Raw genomic sequence first — 15,282 nt, 5'->3', positions numbered from 1 at the left:
TTGTTTACAATTGTCAACCCCAGTCCATCACCGGCATCTCCACATCAAGATTTCAGGAGGACATAGACAGACTGTTAAATTTCATCTGCCATGTGTCTGCCCATTTCACCACAGAGAAGTGTGAAGTGATACATTTTGGTAGGAAGAATGAGGAGAGGCAATATAAACTAAATGGTACAATTTTAAAGAGGGTGCAAGAACAGAGAGACCTGGGGGTATATGTACACAAATCTTTGAAGGTGGCAGGACAAGTTGAGAAGGCTGTTAAAAAAGCATATGGGATCCCAGGCTTTATTAATAGAGGCATAGAGTACAAAAGCAAGGAAGTTATGCTAAACTTTTATAAAACATTGGTTAGGCCTCAGCTGGAGTACTGTGTTCAATTCTGGGCACCACTCTTTAGGAAGGATGTCAAGGCCTTACAGAGGGTGCAAAAGAGATTTACTAGAATGGTGCCAGGGATGAGGGACTTCAGTTATCTGGAGAGAGTGGAGGAGCTGGGGATGTTCTCCTTAGAACAGAGAAGGCTAAGGGGAGATTTGATAGAGGTGTTCAAAACCATGAACAGTTTTGACAGAGTAAATGAGGAGAAACTATTTCCAGTGGCAGAAGGGTCAGTAACCAGAGGACACAGATTTAAGGTGATCAGCAAAAGAGCCAGAGGCGACGTGAGGAAACTTTTTTTTTACACAGTGAGTTGTAATGATCTGGAACGCAGTGCCTGAAAGGGTGGTGGAAGCAGATTCAATAGTAACTTTCAAAAGGGAATTGGATAAATACTTGAAGGTAAAAACTTTACAGGGCTACGGGGAAAGAGCAGAGGAATGGGATTAATTGGATAGCTCTTTCAAAGAGCCAGCACAGACACAAGGGCCGAATGGCCTCTTTTTGCACTGTACCGACTATGATACTATGACATTAATTACTATATATTGTATGACGTACAGCAAAGTGAAGGCCTACAACAAGCAAAATACGTGCAGGAAGAAACAAGGAAAATCAAGGGATATCCAGTTCCCAAGAGATTTTTTAATTTGAATGCAAATTAGCTCAGGTTGAAGTAATTAGACCCCTGCAACTAATTCTTCTATTCATAAAGGAATGTTATATTTATTTTATATAGAAACTGGGAAAAAGAAGAATTTGAAATTAGCACTGAAAAATATATCAAACTGAATATTCTAAGCATGGTGAAATGCTTTACTACCAATAAGGCAAGAAATGACAATATGCACTGAGGTATCCTGGTGCTTGACGAACTAAGGTTCAGAGAGGACAGTGGGGAAAATGATAGAAAGAAGACTTCATCGAAACAAAGGGAGTCATTTATCTTCACTTGTTATCCATCAAAAACCTCTCCCAAAATAGTGCTTAAAGGAACAAAAGAATACATTCCATTTAGGAGTTAGGAGTTAAACTAAAAAGTAGGACCTCAAAGGTAGTAATCTCAGGATTGCTACCAGTGCCATGGGCTAGTCAGAGTAGCAATGACAGGATAGCTAGGATGAATACGTGGCTTGAGAGATGGTGCAAGAGGGAGGGATTCAAATTCCTGGGACATTGGAACCGGTTCTGGGGGAGGTGGGACCAGTACAAATTGGACGGTCTGCATCTGGGCAGGACTGGAACCAATGTCCTAGGGGGAGTGTTTGCTAGTGCTGTTGGGGAGGGTTTAAACTAATGTGGCAGGGGGATGGGAACCGATGCAGGAAGTCAGTGGGAAGTAAAGTGGTGACAGAAACAAAAGGCAGTAAGGGAGAGTGTACAAAACATGACCGGACAGATGGTCTGAGAAAGCAGGGCAAAGACCAAGGGAAGTCAAAATTAAACTGCATTTATTTCAATGCAAGAAGTCTGATGGGCAAGGCAGATGAACTCAGGGCATGGATGGGTACATGGGACTGGGATGTTATAGCTATTACTGAAACATGGCTAAGGGAGGGGCAGGACTGGCAGCTCAATGTTCCAGGGTACAGATGCTATAGGAAAGATAGAGCAGGAGGTAAGAGAGGAGGGGGAGTTGCGTTCTTGATTAGGGAGAACATCACGGCAGTAGTGAGAGGGGATATATCCGAGGGCTCGCACACTGAGTCTATATGGGTAGAACTGAAAATAAGAAGGGAGAGATCACTTTGATAGGATTGTACTACAGACCCCCAAATAGTCAACGGGAAATTGAGGAGCAAATATGTAAGGAGATTACAGACAGCTGCAAGAAAAATAGGGTGGCAATAGTAGGGGACTTTAACTTGCCCAACATTGACTGGGACAGCCATAGCATTAGGGGCTTGGATGGAGAGAAATTTGTTGAGTGTATTCAGGAGGAATTTCTCATTCAGTATGTGGATGGCCCGACTAGAGAGGGGGCAAAACTTGACCTCCTCTTGGGAAATAAGGACGGGCAGGTGACAGAAGTGTTAGTGAGGGATCACTTTGGGACCAGTGATCATAATTCCATTAGTTTTAAGATAGCTATGGAGAAGGATAGGTCTGGCCCAAAAGTTAAAATTCTAAATTGGGGAAAGGCCAATTTTGATGGTATTAGACAGGAACTTTCAGAAGTTGATTGGGAGAGTCTGTTGGCAGGCAAAGGGACGTCTGGTAAGTGGGAGGCTTTCAAAAGTGTGTTAACCAGGGTTCAGGGTAAGCACATTCCTTATAAAGTGAAGGGCAAGGCTGGTAGAAGTAGGGAACCTTGGATGACTCGGGAGATTGAGGCCCTAGTCAAAAAGGAGGCGGCATATGACATGCATTGGCAGCTGGGATCAAGTGGATCCTTTGAAGAGTATAGAGATTGCCGGAGTAGAGTTAAGAGAGAAATCAGGAGGGCAAAAAGGGGACATGAGATTGCTTTGGCAGATAAGGCAAAGGAGAATCCAAAGAGCTTCTACAAATACATAAAGGGCAAAAGAGTAACTAGGGAGAGAGTAGGGCCTCTTAAGGATCAACAAGGTCATCTATGTGCGGAACCACAAGAGATGGGTGAGATCCTGAATGAATATTTCACATCGGTATTTACGGTTGAGAAAGGCATGGATGTTAGGGAACTTGGGGAAATAAATAGTGATGTCTTGAGGAGTGTACATATTACAGAGAGGGAGGTGGTGGAAGTCTTAACGCGCATCAAGGTAGATAAATCTCCGGGACCTGATGAAACGTATCCCAGAACGTTATGGGAGGTTAGGGAGGAAATTGCGGGTCCCCTAGCAGAGATATTTGAATCATCGACAGCTACAGGTGAGGTGCCTGAAGATTGGAGGGTAGCAAATGTTGTGCCTTTGTTTAAGAAGGGCGGCAGGCAAAAGCCTGGGAACTACAGACCAGTGAGCCTGACATCTGTAGTGGGTAAGTTGTTAGAGGGTATTCTGAGAGACAGGATCTACAGGCATTTGGAGAGGCAGGGACTGATTTGGAACAGTCAGCATGGTTTTGAGAGGAAAATCATGTCTCATGAATTTGATTGAGTTTTTTGAAGGGGTAACCAAGAAGATAGATGAGGGCTGTGCAGTAGACGTGGTCTACATGGACTTTAGCAAAGCCTTTGACAAGGTACCGCATGGTAGGTTGTTACATAAGGTTAAATCTCACGGGATCCAAGGTGAGGTAGCCAATTGGATACAAAATTGGATTGACGGCAGAAGACAGAGGGTGGTTGTAGAGGATTGTTTTTCAAACTGGAGGCCTGTGACCAGCGGTGTGCCTCAGGGATCGGTGCTGGGTCCGCTGTTATTTGTTATTTATATTAATGATTTGGATGAGAATTTAGGAGGCATGGTTAGTAAGTTTGCAGATGACACCAAGATTGGTGGCATTGTGGACAGTGAAGAAGGTTATCTAGGATTGCAACGGGATCTTGATAAATTGGGCCACTGGGCCGATGAATGGCAGATGGAGTTTAATTTAGATAAATGTGAGGTGGTCCATTTTGGTAGATCGAATCGGGCCAGGACCTACTCCATTAATGGTAGGGCGTTGGGGAGAGTTATAGAACAAAGAGATCTAGGAGTACAGGTTCATAGCTCCTTGAAAGTGGAGTCACAGGTGGATAGGGTGGTGAAGAAGGCATTCGGCATGCTTGGTTTCATTGGTCAGAACATTGAATACAGGAGTTAGGATGTCTTGTTGAAGTTGTACAAGACATTAGTAAGGCCACACTTGGAATACTGTGTACAGTTCTGGTCACCCTATTATAGAAAGGATATTATTAAACTAGAAAGAGTGCAGAAAAGATTTACTAGGATGCTACCGGGACTTGATGGTTTGACTTATAGGGAGAGGTTGGATAGACAGACTTTTTTCCCTGGAGAGTAGGAGGTTTAGGGGTGATCTTATAGAAGTCTATAAAATAATGAGGGGCATAGATAAGGTAGATAGTCAAAATCTTTTCCCAAAGATAGGGGAGTCTATAACGAGGGGGCATAGATTTAAGGTGAGAGGGGAGAGATACAAAAGGGTCCAGAGGGGCAATCTTTTCACTCAAAGGGTGGTGAGTGTCTGGAACGAGCTGCCAGAGGCAGTAGTAGAGGTGGGTACAATTTTGTCTTTTAAAAAGCATTTGGACAGTTACATGGGTAAGATGGGTATAGAGGGATATGGGCTAAGTGCAGGCAATTGGGACTAGCTTAGTGGTATAAACTGGGCGACATGGACATGTTGGGCCGAAGGGCCTGTTTCCATGTTGTAAATTTCTATGATTCTATGTCCCATTTTGCAGATAAATCCAAATATTTGGTGTTTAGGAATTACTTTAACTCGAAGCCTTGCAGATGTTCGACAGCATCACCAATATGAAACTTGCCCAAACATGAACCACTGATGCTGTAGTAAAACAACCCGTCTCTGTCAGAGAAGGTCTAACTGTCACTGGCAGGAATGCAGAATGCAGTCTATAAACCAAAGACCAATTCTTTGCTTGGTAACAACCTTGCTCAGAGTTTTACTCCTGCATTCCTTTCAACACTGTAGCAGAAAACTATAACCTCAGCCTTGTGGAATTTGTGTTCCTTCTATGATTTCTTTGTAGCTGCATAAAAAAGACGCATCTTATTCAGAACAGGTGACAGTCAGACTGAACTTTGGCCAGAAAACTCCAAAGAAATAGCTATTCAGTTACAAATATGTTGAGCTCATTCCCCTCACTTGCTCATGGTAATATGGACCATTGGGCTAAATGTTAATGTTCAGTGCTTCCAGGACACAGCTTTGTGCAGCAGGAGTGGGGATCAAGAATCTAGACATCTACCTCTATCCTGCTCTGATGCGCAGGGCCCAAAATTTCTGACCCATGGTTTGGTCAAAATAATGAAGCTATGCTACTGACATGCACGGCCTCATTAAAATATTTTAATGCAATATAAAATTGTGGGGCAGTGAAATTTACACGTTTGGGTGAAGCTCCACCCACAGTAACAGCCTCACCCATAAGAACTGAAATCATGGGAGTCGTGTATCTGTGATTTTTTTTTTGTTATTTCATTTTCCTTTTGCTGCATTTTGCTCAATGCATTAGTTATTTTTTCTGGAAAGGCCTCCATTTTAGGTTTTTTTTTCCCCAACCAAGATTTTTTTCATTTGTATATTGCTAGCTTTAGTGCGGCTCTTACAGAGCAAAATGCAGAAAAGGGAAGATGAAAGTGCACAAAAACCGAAAGAAAAATTAATCACAAACTTACTTTCTTCCTTCAGCAGATAAGCTCCCCAAGACTCCAATGCACCCACTATTTATGGGTGAGGCACACATTGTGGAGCTTTACTCAACCACATAAAATTTGCTATCCCATAATTTTATATTACATTTATAGATGTTCCAATGGGGGTTCCAATATAATTGTGATGAGGAAGAGATGGTTGTGAGGAGCCAACAAATGCAGGTGCAATGAAACATTCAAGTCACATCCATCAGTACCCCAGGACCTGTACCTGGATATGTCGCGTTTCCTACATTACAACAGTGACTACACTTCAAAAATACTTCATTGCTGTAAAGCGCTTTGGGATGTCCTGAGGACATGAAAGGAGTTATATAAATGCAAGTCTTCTTTCTTTCTTTGCTACCTCCACTTCACAAGACAGACTCCTATATCTACTGATCCCTACACAATATTTATATCAGGGACTGTTTGTCCCATCAAATCATAGGATACTACTGCATGAAGCTTTCATGCTACTGCATCCTTCTAAGCTAACCAAGGAGATATCTGCTTCATCAGGCAGAGTCTGCAGTACAGTCAGGCCTCAGGGAACTGATCGTCAACTATGTTTGCAAAGGGCAACACCTCCATTACCTCCTGTGGAAAAGAGGCACCAACTGGACATTGGATAGGACGATTCCATCAAGTGCAGAGTCGCACAAGGTACTCTTGAAGGCATCAGAACTCTTCATGTCAATCCCATGGCCTTCAGAGAGAGTAAGGGTTTGCACTCAACTAATGTTTGGATGGTATCTAACCATAAAAACATCCTGTACGTTAGTAGTCATTATTCAGGAAGTAGCCATGATGCCTGCGTTACTTGGAGTGGCAGAAACAGTGGGATGGCCATGGCTGCTGACCGCAGTGAGACCCCCTAACAGCAGAGGAGTACTTTAGCATTTGTTTGATGTTTCTCAGCTGTCATTTCCACCTTCAAGAAAAATGAAAATGAACAAGTGTGAGTGCAGTGATTCTGCACAGTGTTTCAAGTGGTACATCCCAGCGAGTGCAGCAGTTCCCAACTTGGTTTGTGCGATAGCTCATGGGCCCAAGAAATGTGTGCAAAATTGAACAGGACACTCATCTTCACCTTGTTCTTGAAACCATCATATTTTTCGTCCTTTACAGCCAGTTAAAAGGGAGTTGGGCGACTGCATTGACTCGATCAGTGACATATCTCAGTGGCACCTGTTTGCTGACTGGAGGGTGGCCTTCAGCCCCAAAAAAGGCCATCCTCCTTTACTGTACCTTCTGCTGCAGGATCTTTAATTCTTCAGCATCAAAGGAAGCAATATTGCCTAAGTGTCTCCTATGTAATCGTGATCTTGTTAGCTAACCTGCAAATCAATGTACGACTATTTAGGAACCTACTTTCTACAAGTGAGGTGGTCCCAGCAGAGTCCAAAATTTAGTGGAAACTCGTTGATTTAAAACATCATTACTGATGCCTAGGTAACAGAGACTACTGCAAAGGTTCAATTCAAGAAGGTTCTCTCAAGGTTCAGGGCACTGGCAAGGTGTGTTTGTCCCCTGATAATATATTAGAAGGGCACCTGTAATAGACAGTTACAAGACTCCATGAAAATGCCCGCACAAAGTAAAAGAAGCTAAAATTAGGAAGCGCTCTGTGGGGAAGGAGGTGGGGGGGGGGCATATTTACTGCTGTAGTTGAAATTGGTACCTATCTGTGATGGTATTTATGTATCACAATAATTGAGTCATTCTTAAGGACGGTGAATTGTGCTTCGAACAGCTTACTTCATTATATGGTGCAGTCTGGGGTCTGTAAACTGTGTAGTTCGGTTGTTGTGATCCACAAAGTATATTCTTCCTGACACTGTACTTCTGACTTCCCACCCAGAAGGCAAAGGACCGAGCTCATCATAGTTAAAATTTGTAAGATCCCTGCACGAACAAATTGTAATAAATCAAATTAGAACAAGCGAAATTATCTATACAGCAGGAACTTTTTTGCGAGTGTTATTAGGTTGTGTCAATTAACCTTGGAATTCGAGGATCGTGCCAAGTGCTGACTCCAGTCTGTGTGTGCAGGAAATAAATTTGTCCCTGTACAGTAGTTCGCTGCTCTGAAAACAAATAGAAAATTGTTTAGAACCAGTACTTTTTTCTCTTGTTGTAGAGCCTGTACTGCAAGTGAATGAACAAATTCTGCTGGAGTATATACTCCAGTTGTACAAAACATGAAAATGAAATATACGTTGTGCTAACAATTCCTTCTTCTCTATACTTGTAATTAAGCTAAGTTGCCAACTTTGTGGGCCCAGTGAGGCGTCTAGTATGAGAAACTGTAGCTGATATGCTGATTAAGATTCAAACTTATGTGGCACCTTCTTTCCCTTTCTTCAAAGTTATGTATGGGAACTATTTTGTATCACTGCCTATGATTCACATATTGAATTTTGAAATTTAAAACTAAAATTTATGGAAAAAAAGTCAACTTGGTCCAAAAACCTAACCTGAACTAACTGCAGTTTCAGGGTTTGCTCAAATTAGAAATGCAAGCAATGCAAAGGGTAGAATTTCCTAAGTATTTGCACCCAGAAACACATGTAATCAGGGTGTTAAGCAAATACCTGGCATAAAAGATGAAGAAAACTCAGGCGCATGTGTTACACACATAACCAAGATATTCCCAAATTTCCTCACCGTTTTAGGCCAGTCTCATTATCGGCTCATTATAATGCCTGCCCCAGGCTACATGCAAATGGGTGCAAAATTACACCCAGAATTTTTGGCGCAGCACGAGTCCTTTTTCTGGTGTTTTATTGTGTTTTTTTATTTTTATTTATCCTCACGAACCACGATTGTATTTTCTTAAACATGCTCTGCCTAATGTGCATGAATGATGTTAGATGGCTTGAAACTTTAATTTTAATATTTAAAAAAATATATGGTGTGAGTTTGGCACTTTCCTTGGGCCCCGATTATTTACATTGATTTCCGCTTTTCTATACCCATTTTTACTGTCCGCATATGTTCATGAGATTGGCAGGAAATTTGGGTGTAAATGGACAAAAAATAGACACACGAATGGGCATAATTTTGGGTGCAACTTCCCGATTACATTCCCACAGGAAATTCCACCCCAAAATTCCTTTTCCTTCTCTCCAAGAATTGTAAAAAGCTGAAACTTCAAAAGTAATCAAAATATAAAAATGCACATATATGGAATCTAAAATTGGCCTCCAATTTTCAAAAAAATCAGCACTTGAACAAGTGATTGCCACTGTTCTATTTTAGTGCTTAAATGTCATTTTATAATATATCCTTTGCATAAGCTCTACGCATTTTGCTATTTATTCATTTGCAATCTTATCACAAATGGAAGATTTCCAACATTCAAAAACTAATCTAGAGGAAATGGGGTGGGAGAAAAGAGAAAATTTTCTCTGCACAATTTATAGTGAAATTCTAGTTGCACGTTTTATGCTTGCGTTTACAAATTTTGCTGCAAGTTAGATTTACATGTTTTAAAATTAACTAATTTATCGAGGTTAAGTCTGAGTACATCAACAACGCAGGTGTTTTCCCTTCATTATTAAACGGTTTGGAAAGACCAGTTTGATGAGATAAAGTCACTTATAAAATGTGGGGAAAAATACAATTAAATGTTAGTGTTCCAGTACTGAATGTTCATAATACAACTTGCAGACTGCATTCTTCACTCCTATTATTGAAAAAAACTCATAAGAGGAATCACTAATCCAGTTAGTTGTTTTGTTTGTGCCAGAAAAAGGAGGGGGGGGGGGGTTGCAAGAGAAAAGGGAGCCCCCAAGTTAAATTATATTCTCCTCTTACTTTTTTCGAGTGTCTTACATTACCTCGCATTCTTAGCCAAAAAAGAGATGAAGCTGTCTCCTGCCAATGCTTCTCCATAAATAGTCACTAGGAGGTGCACAAGACCAGTCTGGTGTGATTTTCCCTTCTTCACTTACAAACTTGAAAATTAAGGACACAAACCCAAAAAAGCAAGGACGCTTTATTTTGCTGCATAGAGAGTGACAAAATTCTAATATAACCTAATATTTTCTTTTCTTGCACAATTATGTGCTTCTAACGCATGGTTACGGTCAACAAATCGGAGTACAAATTAAGGGAGCTTCAGCCTGGATGTTATATTTTTTCCTTCTTCCACAATTCTCAACAACAGGTGTTGTATCTGATATGGTTGCAGGGAAGTGCCAGGGGACGGCTCTTCCCGTGCTTACTCACTTTGTTGGAGCTCAGTAACGTGATGGCTTTACTTCATTTATGGTCTCTTTACAGATCAATCATAGCAGAGATTTTAGCCAAAATTACCTAAGTATTTGCTATTTAAGCCAATACTCCACAAACTGAAAAAAATTAGTCTGTTTAAAAAAAAAATCTGGAAATCATACCCATCAGTTTTAAGTGCGAAATCTGTACGTTTTGCTTTATGAATAAAAATATCCAAGCTATGTTATATGCAAACTTATTTCGAAGTAACAATTATATACTGATGATCACAAGATGGCCAATTGTTTTTTTATCACTCCCTTCTGAGTGCTAGTTAAAAAAACACTACTGAATCCAAGCTTTACCATATCCCTCTGGCAGTACAGGCGACTGATGGCCATGAGGCCGGCTCTGTGGCGTGTGCATTTGAACTCGAACCCCAAAATTTCGGATTCGTTGTGACTGCAGTCTCTGTTCCTGGTTTGGAGACTCTATCAATTGGCAGTTCCCTCCACCAGCAGCACCTGTCATGTCTGTAAATGGTACGGTGTCCTCCATAATACAGCTTAGCGGCCTTCCAGGTCCAGAATCCTCAAAAAGTGGCCTGATATAAAATTATGTACCGTCATTCTATATTCAGTATTCAAAGTGCATTCCTTAGCTACTATGCTACCACTAACAGAATTATGATTATAGCATAAATGCTGACCTAATAAAAGTCATAGTACCCATTAACTGTCATTACATGTCTTATAACATTGTTGAAAATGTTGAATTAGAAACATAAAGCAGCAGAAAACATGCACTGAACCAACGTTTTCTTCTGAGTTTCATTGGACTGCACATACCATAAGGCAAGGCAAATAATGCAACTGGGAAATTTATACGAACACCTCATCCTAAATGCTTTTAGCATTTTTACATCCATCCATATTATGATAAAAGATGCAGTTTACAAAACCTTAGAGATAAAAAGAAAAACCAAAAATGCTAGAAATCTGAATTTATGAACTGTTAATATTTAGAAGCATGAATCCCTAGGTGAGTTGGCAGAAATTATGTTCAGTGATGCAATTATGTAACTTCCGTAAATGTAACATTTTTAAAACCTGTTGAAATGTGAGCTGAAACGCTAGTAACCAATAATTTTGTAAATAAATACAATCTTTATAACCGTTCCACACAACACAACACACAGCTTCTTAATGCATACACAAGTGCAGAAGTTACTTGGAGTACTGTTGATTATACAGAACAGTATTGAGATTCTGAAAAGGCTTGATAGTCACAAACAATTTCAAGAGCATTTATTATTCCACTAAATAATTACCATTCCCAGCTATTCTGAAGAACATTAGAAATATAGCCAAACATGTTAATGCAAATATGACAAATCACACCTTCAACTCAGTTAAGTGCTAGAATCTCTCTCATAATTTATTTGTACAGAAAGGAAGAGATACAAAGCTTTAAATTACGGTGTAATTGGTGCCATGACCTGCCGGTTTTAAAAAAATATAACCATTACATTCTAGAAATTATGCTGTACATTATTACTTTAACATGGTCATATGAAATTACTTTATCCCGTATTTTAACAAGGGGGTTACCAATTTAGAATAATTTCTAGGTTATTTTTATTTTAAAAATTTAAACGTTAGCACCAATTTTCTTGCCTCCTGAAGGTATTGACTCCTTACTGGGGTATGTTTCCACAAGTTCTGGTCACCCAACTGGCGATATTCAGCTCTTAGTTTTGACAGTGAGCATAAAAATGTTACTGCTCCATGGAGGTTGTACAGCCAAGCCCAGTGTTATTCTCTCCAAATGTGCATATTCAAGTAATTCCAGCAGGTAACACTGGTTCATGAACCCTGGGCAATTTTTCCTTTTCTAGCTCAGAAGCACTGAGTGTATTAAAGAGCTCACACTACCATCCCGACCAAGATCAGCTAACTCAGCAAAGATCAGAGATTGAATCTGGGATCTCCAGAAAAAACAATCCTTTGCTGGTCAACCTTTCCTAATAAGTTGTCCTAAGGTGGGTGTCAATTTGGTTGCCCTTTTCTCCACTGTCTCCAAGGCCAGGATATCCTACTGTAGTACAGAAATCAGAATTGTTCACAGTATTCCAGGTGCGGCCGTACCAGTGCCTTGTACAGACTCATCATTTCCTGAGATCTGTGCTCTGCCCACTGAGTAATCAAAAAAGGTAAAAAATTCTGATCATGATCTGGAAGCGCTGTTAATGGTCTACTTTATATTCACTATAAGATATTTAAAAACACCAAGTAAAAGACTTCCCATTACCCTCCTCTGGGTTACCATTACACATGGTATATTTTGCAGAATCTGAATTTAGCTTACGTCAAACAATTTTCAAGCATTTTTCAGTCAGGCCATTTTTGTTGAAAGGACCATCTGAAAGGTAATATTTCAGTTTGTTATGGGTATAATAACCATTTTAACTTAAATTAATTTATTTTGAGGAAGGAAGGTGTGGACGTTATTTTTGGACATTCAAATAACCACGGTATTGATTGCTAAAACATGAAAAAAAAACCTTAATTCCCTAAGTGAAAGGAGTTTAAGGAGAACCACATACAAAGGATTTTAACATGGATAACCTGTGTTGGGACCAGTATTTTTTCATCCCACCGCAGGCTGAAAGTGTGATGGGGGTTGTGGAATATATATGAACTAACTATTGTCAGAATTCAAAAAATGGTGATTTTCATAAAATTGTGTTCATGGTGAAATCCCCTCCAAGAGACAATCTAAAGAAAAGAGTCATTACTCACCCCTCAGGTAGATCATTGTCCAATAGTCCTCTGCAATCGACAACAGGACCACCAGTTCCTATTCGATCTCGAGTTTGTAAACTTACTGGAAGAGAACAAATATTATATTTCTTCACAATATTTAGCTTTATAAATTTTATGTAGATTCTGCAACAGAAAGTCTCCAAATATCCTGGAAACAGCAAAATAAATTCAGTACCAAAATTGATAATATTGTTGTCAGTGTTTCTTTGCCAATTCGAAATGCTTTAGTTTTCCAAATTTGTCCCCTCTCCAGAAGGCACCAATTCTTGTGTGTATTGAGGAAGGGTGGTGGAGGGGGAAGAAAGATTTCCAAAGACAATGGATGTTCTTAGGTACCTCATCAAAGCAGCAATCTTTGACCTTAGACTGTAAGGATTGTAAGGGCAACATCGCTGAGCCCAATCCTATTCTCACTCCAGGTGCACTTTTCAGCAAAGGTTACTGAATAGTGTCAGGTGTGGGAACCCTGGCTGATTTCCCCACTAAACCCAGGGTGCTGAAGCCAATTGTAGCAGCCCAACTGCTGCCCAAGTGGAAATCAACTAATTTGGTAGAACAAGAATCGAACCTGTAGTTTAACACTACACTAAGCAGTGCCTTTACTTATTAGGCCACACAGAAGCATCAATTTTATCAAAACAATTTAAAAACTTAGAATGGTTTACTTGTGTTACAAAGGAACAAGAGTAGGCCATTCATCCCATTGAGCCTGCTCCGCCATTCAATTAGATCATGGCTAATCTGTATCTCAACTCAATTTACCTGCCTTGGCTCCATATCCCATAATACTCGTAGCTAATTAAAATCTATCAATCTCAGTTTTTAAATTTCCAATTGACCTAGCCTCAAAAGCTTTTTATTTGGGGGTGGGGGGGGCGGGGGAGAAGAGTGTTCCACATTTTCACTACCCTTTTTGTGTACAAGTGCTTCCTGACATCACCCCTGAATGGCCAGCTCTAATTTTAAAGGTTATGCCCCCTTGTTCTGGACTCCCCCACCAAGAGGAAATAGTTTCTTTTTATCTACCCTATCAAATCTTTTAATCATTCTGAACACCTTAATTAGATCACCCCTTCATTTTCTATACTTGTGGGAATACAAGCCTAGTCTGTGCAACCTGTCTACATAATTTAACCCTTTTAATCCTGGTATCAATGTTAGATAGAAGGCTGTAATTGGACCTAGAAGGTAAAGTGTGCCATGCATTTTAACTTTTCACATGCTAAGAAAGAGGTTAAAGACAGTATGAAAATCTCTAAAAGGTAGGAATAGTTTTATATCCAGATATATGATTACATATAGATGGTTTATTAATAAGTTGCCCCGGTAAGACGAATTCATCAGGAATTTTTTTTACATTCAATGACTAGATGTCCAAACTCTCAATATCAGTAATAAAATCTTGGATAACCGTTGAATACCAATGGTAACTGAGATACTAGATATACAATTCACCACCTCCGTATCACTGCATAGTGGGACTTTCAAAAGGGTATAGCTAATTGTCAATGATGAATATATGGTGAACTAACATAGACATAGTTGTTAACAGCCAGTACCAAACAAACTCTTCTTGTAGCAATGACTAATACTGCTTTGATGGAATGACTCCTCTTCGCCGGGCAGAGTATGTTGACCCCAAGTGCTCTCTAGAACAGGCTGAAAACCCAGATCTCTCAGGTACCAACTTTTTTCCCAAGCCTCCCCGTACCATTTTGTCCCAGCAGACAAAGACAACCATGCACGTTATGCTTGAGATGATGAGCATCAAACGCAGAGTGCTTAACTATTAGTTTCACGGAGCACTCATGCACCTCACTATTTAAATGAAAAGGTACTGCACACTGTGACATCCATAACTAAAATGATAATTTGTTATAAAAAATAAATCTAAGCGAGGGGGCGGAAAGGAATTAGTTTACAGCACCAACAGCAAACCAATAACATTCAACGAGTGGGAAACCAACAGCAAAAAGACCCATTGAAAGAAAAAGATCAAGTAACAGCACAGGGGAGGTATCTTTATACAGGTGGGAAGGTGACATAAGGTCACATTGCTGTTGGCAAAACATCTCAAAGGGATTACATCCCTATGAACCTGTAGTACATGGAGAGTGCTGAAATAAATACAATGAGTACATTCCACCTCCAATAAAAAAAGGAGCAATGTCGGTACTGGAAAACACTTCCTACTTTTTATATGAAGTGTCAGCATAAATACTCTCAGGAAGGGTATAGCATGGATTAGATATAAATAGTAACACAGGACTGTCTTAGCCTCCTACTTTCTTCCTGAAAAGAAACAGGCAAGTAGGGCAAGAAATGGGCAATTTATTGTCAGCTTCTGCCAATAAGTTCCAGGTTGATACTGTCCAAACTACTTTCACTTGGAACTCTAAAAGCTGGCATAGAGAGAAGACTTTTATTATAAAATGACAATTGCATCATAAATTCAATGGTGGCACCCTCAGTAAGCAAACCTGTCAATAGGAATGGCACACACTTTGGTTTAAAAATATAATTTATATTGTTAATGTCACTCTTAAGAA

At 40.0% G+C, this 15,282-nt stretch overlaps 1 protein-coding gene across 2 annotated transcripts in view; it reads right to left on the bottom strand.

The window, feature by feature from the left end:
• Positions 1–15,282, bottom strand: part of smurf1 (SMAD specific E3 ubiquitin protein ligase 1) — a 124,436-nt gene that overhangs the window by 34,308 nt on the left and 74,846 nt on the right. For both annotated transcript variants that reach the window (XM_068002884.1, XM_068002885.1), the window contains exons 6-9: positions 12,710–12,794; positions 10,274–10,512; positions 7,693–7,777; positions 7,449–7,595 (exon numbers count right to left, since the gene is read on the bottom strand). In XM_068002884.1, the coding sequence (XP_067858985.1) occupies positions 7,449–7,595; positions 7,693–7,777; positions 10,274–10,512; positions 12,710–12,794 (556 nt within the window). The remainder of the gene's footprint in view (positions 1–7,448; positions 7,596–7,692; positions 7,778–10,273; positions 10,513–12,709; positions 12,795–15,282) is intronic.

This window comes from Heptranchias perlo, chromosome 22 (assembly GCF_035084215.1).
Source record: "Heptranchias perlo isolate sHepPer1 chromosome 22, sHepPer1.hap1, whole genome shotgun sequence".
Taxonomy (NCBI): domain Eukaryota; kingdom Metazoa; phylum Chordata; class Chondrichthyes; order Hexanchiformes; family Hexanchidae; genus Heptranchias; species Heptranchias perlo.
Note: the sequence above shows the minus strand (reverse complement) of the source record. Positions and strands in the feature narration are given on the sequence as shown.